Raw genomic sequence first — 10,557 nt, forward strand, 5'->3', positions numbered from 1 at the left:
TATATTATTTATTTCTTCTTTTTTTTGTTAAAAAACTTGATTTAATAGTTTTAGTTTTAATTTTAGTTAACGATAATAAGTAGTAAGTACAAGTAACTTCCCCAAAACTGCAACTCTCAACCCTAAGACATTCTTAAGGGTTAAAGGAGAATATGAGTAATTAATGGCTGGTATAGGGCATGGTGGAGAGTCTGGAAAATTGTGTTTGCGTTGGCATAAGCTTGCATTAAATCTGCAAGTTAGCATGGGCTAGAATCCAGAACATCCTTCAGCTACCAGCAACAGCTCAGCACAACTAAAACATTACTGTACATCTGTGTAATTCTTGTTATAAGGTTTTTAACCACAAGTCTTACTTACTTTGGATCTTATGTTCAGTCGGCCTGTTGGCACCTCAGAACCTGCGTGTCTCAGACGAGTGGTACACACGCTTCCGTGTGTCCTGGGATCCAGCTCCAGCTCCGGTCATGGGCTACAAACTAGTTTATCAACCAACAGGTACCAAATACTGCAGTAGTGTGAGATCACTGCATGCTGTTTAAAATCTAAATCATGAAATCATAATTGACCCTGTTTTCTTTCTGTTGAAGGATTCATCAATGCACTTCATTCGCTAAATGTTTTTTTGCCATTCTTCCTTCAGATAAAGATGAGTCTTTGGAGGTGTTTGTTGGTGACGTCACCAGCTATACCCTACATAACCTGCTTCCCGGCACAACGTACGATGTTCAGGTGTACGCCCAATACGATGGCGGTGTCAGCAAACCTCTCACGGGACAAGGAACAACTTGTATGCTTTCAGATGTTTAGATATATTTGTGCATCGTTGGTTTAATGCTATTCGGCAAGATTTGTAATTTGAGCGCAACATTTCTGTCTTGATCTTTCAGTGTACCTCAATGTGACCAATCTGGTGACATACGATGTTGGCTACAACAGGTTCTGCATCAGATGGACGCCTCACCGCGCCGCCACTTCATACAGAATCAAGCTGAACCCTCTGGACCGTGAGTCAAACTCAGGATGCTCTTTCATGGTCTTTCATTATGTATGCACTACCAGTCAAGTGTTTGGGGTCAGTCAGATGGTTTTAATTTATTTATTTATATATTTAGAAAGGAAAAGATGCATTAAATTGATTAAAAGTGCTATAGTAAAGTAAGACTTTGTAATGTATCACAGTTTCCACAAAAATATTAAGCAGTACAAATGTATTCAAACAATTCAGCAATTCATCACAAAAATTAATTATATTTTAAAATACATTCAAATAGAAAAACATTATTATAAATTGTAATAATATTTCACAATATTATTGTTTTTGCTGTATTTTTTGGTCAAATAAATGCTGAGCAGAAGAGACTTAAGAAATGACATTAAAAAAATCTCACAGACCCCAAATGTTTTAATGGTTGTATGTAACACTGTTATTTTAGTATCATTGAGATTCTATTATAGATTTTTATTAATATTTTGAATTTGTATATTTTCTGTTTTAATTTTAAATTCAATAAAATTTTTGGTTAAAGCACACAATTTTGTTGTGTGTTTTTGTCATTTGTAGTAGTTTTATTTTTTTATATATGTCTATAAAGTTTTTATTTCATTTTTTGTTTAGTTTTACTTTAGTTCACATCAAGTTAAATTAAAATGAGAAATGTTTTTATTTAAAACATTTTATATTTGATTTCGGTTGTCATTTATTTTAAATAACGATTAGTTTTTTTGTTTGTTTTTTTAATAGTTAGGTTTCAGTTAACTATAATAACCCTGCTATGTAACTAGTTGTTTTTGGTTTCTGTTTTGGAAACTACAGCAAAGCACCCTGCTTGTAACTGTTTTAATCTGTCTAGATAATTTACTTGGACAAAGTATTTAAAGCCTCCTCTGTGTTCACTTACTAATAAAGGGATGCTTACTCTTATGGATTACAGCTCTAAACGAGCTCATGGGAGATACTTTAACCAAATTCAAAAATACCCAAAGTACCACTAATGCTGCCGAGAAAATACCATGTTTTTGGACTGTAATTGATTGGTTCTCTTTGAAACATCTTAGAATACTAAATACTGTAGTATGTTTTGATATGGTGTAAATACTGTACTATGTTTTGATATGGTGATACTATTGTTTGATCTGTTTGCAGCGGCGGCTAAAGGTCAGCAGGAGATCACCATCTTTGCAGGCCATAGTCAGTACTGTTTCGAAGGTTTGAGTCCAGACTCCCTCTATAACGCCACTGTGTTTGTCCAGACGCCCAATCTAGAGGGGCCCGGAGTCAGTACCAGAGAACGCACCCGTGAGTTCAGGCTTTATCCCGAAATTAGCAGATATTCATCAGCCTGCAGAATTTTAACATTGATGCCTTCTGACTTCTTTTGGTTCCTCTAGGTGTTAAACCCACACCTGTGCCAACGAAACCACCCACTCCCCCTCCACCACCCACTATTCCACCCGGCTGGGCGGGTAAGGGCCTTCAGCCGCTGCTTAAGAAACACATATTTCATTTATCATGTTGATTTTCAGTTTTTCTGGCAGACGGTTTGCACTGGCAAGCAGCACTCACGTTTTCTTCAGAAAATGTAAAACTCGTGTTTGTAATTAGATTGCAAAGAGCGGTTTGGAAACAGTAGAATAAAATGTCCAGAGCTTTTATGGACACATGCATTGCAAACATGCTGTAGATCTGCTTCTTTGGAATGAGTTTGGATCAAATTAATATCAGTTTTAAAGTCTTGGAGAAAATCCTTCTGCTAATAAAATACGGATTCTTTCGTTTTATCTTCAGTTCATAAAAAAAAGATTCCTAAATTCACGCTGGACCACTCTCAAAACCTGTTTATTCATCACACGAGAAGCCTACAAGTGGCCAAATGCTTCAATATGCAATGGTTTCCACTCCAGAGGAGTCCAGATTTAAGTATGGAAAGACGTGGACTAATCCACCTAGGATTATAAATTTAGGAGAGATATTTTTCGAAAAGCTGAGAACATTGCTTGATGACGTGGAGAGGACCATGTAGCTGCCAATTGTGTGATTGAAAAATACACCATTAATTAATTCCTTTCTAAACCTTATGGATTTCATATGTACTTCATTCTTGCATAATTTTTCAAGAAAGTGTGACCAGTTATGAAAGTAATTACAACATGGAGGTTCATTAGATTGTTTTTTTCAGTGATTGTGTGTGTTAGTGAGATTTCATTACCCTTTTTCCGTTCTTGTGTAAAAGTTTAATTAGAGCTGTTTTTGAGTGCTGCAGTTCATAGAGTTGTTTTTGTGTTCTCAGTATGCAAAGGAGCAAAGGCAGACGTGGTTTTCCTCATCGATGGCTCCTGGAGTATCGGAGATGATAGTTTCAGCAAAGTGGTCCAGTTTGTCTTCAGCGTCGTTGGCGCCTTTGACGCCATCGGCCCATCGGGAATGCAGGTATTGCGACTTGTTTGCGACTTTGAGAAATGCAAAATCTAGTTTGACAAATCCAATCATCTCTGGGTCATATATACTCCATTGACGAATCATTGTTACTGTTTAATTATATTGCAATATGTTTGTGTCAAAAGGTTTCATTCGTGCAGTACAGTGACGATGCAAAGACAGAGTTCAAACTCAACACATATAACGATAAAGGCACCGCACTTTCTGCTCTGAAACTCATCGGCTACAAAGGAGGAAACACCAAGACAGGTATCACTCAAACACACCTGACACAGCCCTTTTCATCTTAATACACTTTTTTTTTTAAGTTATTGGGTGAATCTTAGAAGAAATGTCTTGGTCGTATCTCACCCCAAAAATAAGAAAAAAAGATTTTAAATTGTATTTAATATTTACATATTTTATAAGTCTTTATTTTATTAATTAAAATAATTAATTATTTATTTGTTTACATTTTTTATTATATTAGTTTTATTATTATAATCAGCATCAGTTTAGTTTAATACAACAAACATGCCCATGATGTATGCTTATAGTTCTGTAATGCTTATGTCATTACAGAAAAAATCTTAATTGTCCTATAATAGGCTTAATTTTTTCTTGCAAAAACAAATAATATACATTAACATACATTTTTATACATAATAAAATAACTATTATATTATATGTTTTTTATCATTTATATTATTTTAAAATATATTCTTTCTATTTTTATAATTTGTTTTATCTTATATCATTTACTTTATTATTTTTATTATAATTATATACATGTTTTTTATTGACATTTATTGACATTACATTTTATTGAAATTTTTTTTATTTACATGTTGTTTACATTTTTTACTTTTATTTTAATAATATGACTTGAACATTCCTTGACAGATATATTTGTACATTTTGCTTGATGTTGAGTAGATTTTGGCCAAGCTTACTGTGAAGAATTATCAGTGATTAGAATATAGACAGAGATATATTTGTTAAACTTATAAGGAAAGAGTATTGTTAATGTTTCCTCTCCTTTAACATCGCAGGCGTGGCTCTGAAGCACGTGTACGAGAAGGTCTTCACTCTAGACAGTGGAATGAGGAGAAACGTACCAAAGGTTGTGGTGGCCGTAACAGATGGACGTTCTCAAGATGAAGTGAACAAGAATGCTGCCAAGCTACAGCAAGCTGGTATGACTCACTGCTGAACTTTAAAGGTTATGGCATAAACATGAGCTCATAACCCTATGACCACATCAACACCTATTCAGAATCCAAAAACTGATGAATGACAGTGTGAACTACACCAGTATGCAGAGCTTTGACAATCAGTAAAGGCACACATAATGGTCACTTATTGTGCTAATGTGCTAATGTAGGATGTGCTGTTTCAGGTTACAGTGTGTTTGTGGTTGGCGTGGCTAATGTGGACTTCGTCGAACTGCAGAACATTGCCAGCAAACCGAGCGAACGCCATGTCTTTGTGGTGGACGACTTCGATGCCTTCTCCAGCATTCAGGACAACCTGGTCACGTTCATCTGTGAAACTGCAACATCCAGTGAGTTGATAGTTTATGGTACTTTATATATGATACTTGTAAGAGAGATTTTACACCGGATCTGTTCAAACCTTTAATTTCATGTGTTTATGTTTTGCTTCCACAGGCTGCCCATTGATCTATGTAAATGGTTTCACATCACCAGGTAGGGATGTGTCTTATGCATTGCACAAAGTTTTAATGTTTAATATTTGTTCTTCTGCTCACCAAGGCTGCATGTATTTGATCGAAAATACAGTAAAAACAGTAATATTATGAAATATTATTGCAATTTAAAGGAACTGTTTTGTATTTGAATATATTTTAGGATGTAATTTATTCCTGTGATGCAAAGATGAATTTTCAGCATCATTACTCCAGTCTTCAATGTCACATGATCCTTCAGAAATCATTCTAATATGCTGATTTGCTGCTTAAGAAACATTATTAATGCTGAAAACAGTTGTACTGCTTAATATTTTTGTGAAATCCGGGATACATTTTTTTTCCCGGATTATTAGATGAATTGGACGTTCAATAGAACTGCAAAATAGAAATCTGTTATGACATTATAAATGTCTTTACTGTCACTTTTGATCAACTGAATGCATCCTTACAGTTGAATGCAAAATCTTACTGACCCCAGACTTTCGAATGGTAGTGTAATGCATGTGATTATGTATAGTGATCACACTTAACATGATTGATACGTTTTCCCAGGATTCAGAATGCTGGAAGCTTTCAATCTGACTGAGAAGATGTACGCTAGTACCAAGGGTGTCTCTATGGAACCCGGTTCCTTCAACAGCTACACCGCCTACAGGCTCCACAAGAACGCTTTCCTCAACCAGCCCTCATCGTGAGTTCAGCCCTCTCTTGATTAGACTCTGAATGCTGATTTTGTGTACAATTTATTACTCATCAAGTCATCAAGCAAGACTTTGAAGGAAGAGTGCACTTTCTTTGAGACTATTACTTCTGTGGAACACAAAACGAGATGATTAGCTTTTTCCGTACAGTGAAAGTAATCAGTAACCAGGCACTGCGATCCGTTGTGAGATATGCAAGAACCAACAGATTTTGGTTCGTTGACATTAAACCTAATGTTACACGTCTTGACATGATATATTTGAAATTTAAAGGATGAGACCAGTTGAATAGCTTTAGAAGACATGGAATATAGTGTATGGGTCATATGGACCACTTTTCAAGTATTTTTACAGCAATTTTTGCAGCTTGCTGTTCAAAAGTTTGGGGTCTTTAACATGTAAAACAAAAATAATACATTTATTCAGCAAGGATGCATTAAATCGGTCAAAAGAGACATTTATAATGCTTCAAAAGATTTCTATTTCAAATAAATGCTGTTCTTTTGAGCTTTCTATTCATCAAATAATCCTGAAAATAGGTGTATCCCTGTATCCCAGCAGCACAACTGTTTTCAACATTGATAATAATCGGAAATGTTTCCTGAGCAGCAAATCAGCATATTAGAATGATTTCTGAAGGATCATGTGACACTGAAGACTGAAAATTCAGCTTGCATAACAGGAATAAATTACATTTTAAAATATATTCAAAGAGAAAAGTTATTTTAAATGTTAGTAATATTTCAAAGCATTACTGTTTTTACAGTATTTTTAATCAAATAAATGCAGTCTTACCGATCACAAACCTTTGAACAGTAGATTATTACAAAGCTGTTTTTTTTTTTTTTTTTTTGGAGATATCACCCCATTTCTTCAAATAACTGCAGTTACGTTACATGGTATGTATGTAATACTGTGGTTTGTTATTGCGGAAAAATGTTCTCTTAGATTACAATAATAATGGTCATTTTTAATCAGTTCGTTAAGATGACAGTCTGGCAGCATGCTTGTGTACAGACATCACTGTGAAAGTAGTGTGGTATTAGAGAGTCATTGGAGGACTGTAGGGTTAAACTGAGAACTTTGTTGGCTTTTGTTGCATGCTGCTGCTTGCCCACTATCCAAAAGCATTCAAAGCCACGGTTCTCCCACACACTTCCTTAATTATTTTACCATATGAAAGTACTGATAAAATACTGGATCAAATAAATGCATTCACTTTGACCTGCCAGCGCTGATGTCTGCAGAAAAAAGCAGATCCTCCTCTTTGCTCTGGCTGATTTTGTCAACTTTTTTTTTTACAGATATATTCATCCTGATGGCCTGCCTTCCACATACACCATCATTCTGATGTTCCGGCTGTTGCCGGACTCACCGACTGAGGCCTTCGATATTTGGCAGGTGTCAGACAAGAATTACAAACCTGAGACCGGTGTCACCATCGACCGTAAGTGGGATATATATAAATATAATAAAGTCTTCTGTTTTCTGAATAATCACACTTCTCATCAGATTCTCATAAAGGCAAATTATCTGAGTTTATTCAGGATTAGGATTTTGATGTGCTGGTTTGGTCGGACGAATAATTTAGATTTGTTTTTGCTTTGTCAACATTTTAACTGGCCTCGTCACAAAAATAAAATAAAATCAATTTTTAGGTTTTTCATCATCAAAAATAACTCCTACAACAACTCACACACACTTTTGCTGGAATAAAAAAGATCAGTGATTTGTTTATTAACTTCAATCAGTTCCAGTGGATGCTTCCAAGGCCATCATACATCTTTTGCCATTAAAACACTTCGTGTCAGCCAGTTAGATAACTATATCTTGGTTGTGACTTTAAATCAGAAGACTTCATAACAACGGTGATTGCCTCACAGGAAACCACATGTTGAAGTTTGCAAAGCTTACTCCCTATCCTTATTGAGTCCTGCACACTGTCCACATTCATTTCTCTAGACTTTTACTTTGTCAACACATTGTGTCTCCTTTAATTTCTCCTAATGAATTTAAGGAGAAATATCTGAGACAAAGTTGATACTTATATAACATATCTGAGATCTCCATTGAGAAAGTAATACAGTTCTCCTCTAGGCTTCTTTCTCTCTGTCCCAGTAATCAGTTTTGCCCCATCCACCACATCCCCTTTAGTCCAACAAATTGTCCTATCATATCTTTCTATTTACTGTAGAGAATTTTGTTTGTTCTCGTTTGTGGTTGTTTTTGGGAAATTTAACTCTTTGTTTCTCTATTTTCTCAGCATCCGCCCAAACGGTGTCGTTTTATAATAAGGATACAACAGGAGAGATCCAACGAGCCACGTTTAAAAATGATCAAGTCAGGAGGATCTTCCATGGAAGCTTCCATAAGGTAAACTGTGCTTTTATACATGTTGTTTATGTGGTATTTTATGTTGCATAGTACATCAAACTTTACAGTTGTCTACAGATGATAATCTAGTATGGTTTGTCCTGCAGAAGCTCCTTGTACAATGATTTGTGACGCTCTTTCATAACAGGCTTATATCATGGCCATTAGCACAAATGTGCTGGTTGTGATGAAAATGGTGAAGGCTTGGCTGATTTATATGAGTTGGGTTATGCACAAATAATGTTGCATGGCCTTTTTTTTCAAAATTGGAAATTGGTGGGAATTAGCAAATTGGTGGAGACGCGTGCCCGCATTCTCCACCATAAATGGCGCCTATGTCGGCCACATACACAGAGCCAAACTGTGTGCGGTCTCCAGCAAAGTGGGCTCAAAACAAATGTCCATTATGTCTGAATGCAGCAAAACATGCACAGATGTCCACGGATATAGATCAAGGGTGCCGTTTCTTTCAAGAAGGCAACGGTCTGCAACTGCAGAGTAGAAATATAGGACAAAGAGAGGTCACTGTCAGCAAGCTCACCCACTGAGAGGGTTTGAATCTGAAACGAGCATGTTTTGATTTGTGCATGAAGGCTTTTGGTGAGATTTTCGCCAAAAGGAAGAAATGGTCTTTGCTTATTTTAAAATTGAGCTTTGATGTGGCGAGCTGCAAAACTTTCACAATGCTCAAGCATTAGTTAATAATAACAGAGGTGTAGAAATACAAGACACGTTCGGTGTGTTGCAACATCATGTTGTGGTGCCTTCAGTTGTGCCATTTCTATTATTGATGCATTGTTTTTTAAATTCGATCACTGAATGTGTTCCGCATCACACAGCTAATTTGCATATAGTTTGAACTTGGTTACATCACTGCACTGCTTCTTCAGTCACTTGATTTTAAAATGGAATTATTTTCATTTGCAAATTAACTGCTATGATTATTATTTGTAATATATTTAAAATATCAAAGTTCCATACGTAATTTTTATAATTCTTTCAATTCGTTCATTTTTACATTGTTCGCATCACATTACAGCTCATTTACTTAGTTTGAACTTGATTACATTGCATTGCCAGCACTAACCTGTGCATGCCATTTATCACATTAACTGTGATGTAGTTGATTAATTAAGATGCAAGCGTGTCTCAGAAGACCAGAAATCACCTTCACGAGAATCTATAAGCATATTTGGTAAGGCCAGGAAAAAAAGTGTTTCCCTGGCAGGCTAACTGGAAAATATTGAATCACTTCTCAATAAACATTTACATCAGAGCACCAGCAGATGCCAAACGCAGAGCAGGTGAAATGCTTTGAGCTGATTTATTCGTTCATCCTTATCTTTAGTCAGTGTCTCTGTCTGGCCTGGATCCTGATGGTCCTTCAGGTTGCCTGTCAAAGTTGACCACAGGGTAAATTCTTGTGGTTTGAATGAGAAGTGTGCTGGCTTGTTTGTTGTGGTTTTGGCCTGTGTGAACATCCCTGCTGCTTTCCGTAAGTCTATAGCCTCGGGTGACACATCGCCAGTCATTTAAAAGTAAGACTGGATGGTATGACAAGATTCTGCATTGCATGTTATACCATGGTAGATACCCTATGATTGAGCAGGACTGTTTTGCAATATTTGCATGTGAGAGTGACAAAGAGTAATGTGAAAATACAGAGCAGGACTTGTCTGAAACAACTCAAGACAAATAATTTATTAGGTGTTTAGTAGCAAAGCAGAGTTTATGCTAGTATGCCAAGAAATATCAAAATTTGGTGCATTAGTATAGAAATCAGTTGAGGTCTGTTTATACCAGCTGTTTTTATAATATTTAGTTTTACCGTTGTATGTCTTTGGTTTTTAACTCAAATGTTATATAAAGCGAATTTGTTTTTGCTCTGATGCCAGACTTATCATTCATTTGTTATGAATAGATTTTTTGGTTCAAATTCAAACTTGAAGGATTTTTTTTCATTTGTGAAGTGTTTAATTTACAAGATTGAACAAAGCAGGCATTACTGCATGATTATTTAGAATATAAACTATTTTTTTCCATTGAGTTTCTTTGCAAGAGAGCATAGAGGGTGCAAAATCTGCCCTGCTGCATCATATGACAATTTCTAATGAAAGCAAATGGAGTGGCATAAGCATTCGTCTCTGAGCTTGATGAATTGTTCATGCTTCAGATCTTTCCTGCTTGGAAGGAAATAATGTCTGAATTTCAGAAATGAAGTGTGTTTTTTAAGAGCTGCATGGTTCTGGCATGTCATTTACTCATGCAGATAGCTTTTTGGTCTAGATAAACAAACATGATTTAGATTGTCTAGCTTCAACAAAGGATTGTGACTTTTTTTTTTTTTTTTTTTT

General features: G+C 35.7%; 1 protein-coding gene across 1 annotated transcript in view; it reads left to right on the forward strand.

Moving 5' to 3' along the window:
• The window catches only part of LOC107704073 (collagen alpha-1(XII) chain-like), an 83,584-nt gene that overhangs the window by 41,600 nt on the left and 31,427 nt on the right, over nt 1-10,557 (forward strand). The window contains exons 51-63 of the mRNA XM_016506917.1: nt 379-498; nt 644-790; nt 891-1,007; nt 2,147-2,299; nt 2,392-2,466; nt 3,291-3,430; nt 3,565-3,688; nt 4,471-4,614; nt 4,818-4,982; nt 5,089-5,127; nt 5,682-5,820; nt 7,135-7,277; nt 8,094-8,203. Of these exons, the coding sequence (XP_016362403.1) occupies nt 379-498; nt 644-790; nt 891-1,007; nt 2,147-2,299; nt 2,392-2,466; nt 3,291-3,430; nt 3,565-3,688; nt 4,471-4,614; nt 4,818-4,982; nt 5,089-5,127; nt 5,682-5,820; nt 7,135-7,277; nt 8,094-8,203 (1,616 nt within the window). The remainder of the gene's footprint in view (nt 1-378; nt 499-643; nt 791-890; nt 1,008-2,146; nt 2,300-2,391; nt 2,467-3,290; nt 3,431-3,564; nt 3,689-4,470; nt 4,615-4,817; nt 4,983-5,088; nt 5,128-5,681; nt 5,821-7,134; nt 7,278-8,093; nt 8,204-10,557) is intronic.

The sequence above is a fragment of the Sinocyclocheilus anshuiensis genome, unplaced genomic scaffold, assembly GCF_001515605.1.
Source record: "Sinocyclocheilus anshuiensis isolate Anshui unplaced genomic scaffold, SAMN03320099.WGS_v1.1 scaffold534, whole genome shotgun sequence".
In the NCBI taxonomy this organism is placed as follows: Eukaryota; Metazoa; Chordata; class Actinopteri; order Cypriniformes; family Cyprinidae; genus Sinocyclocheilus; species Sinocyclocheilus anshuiensis.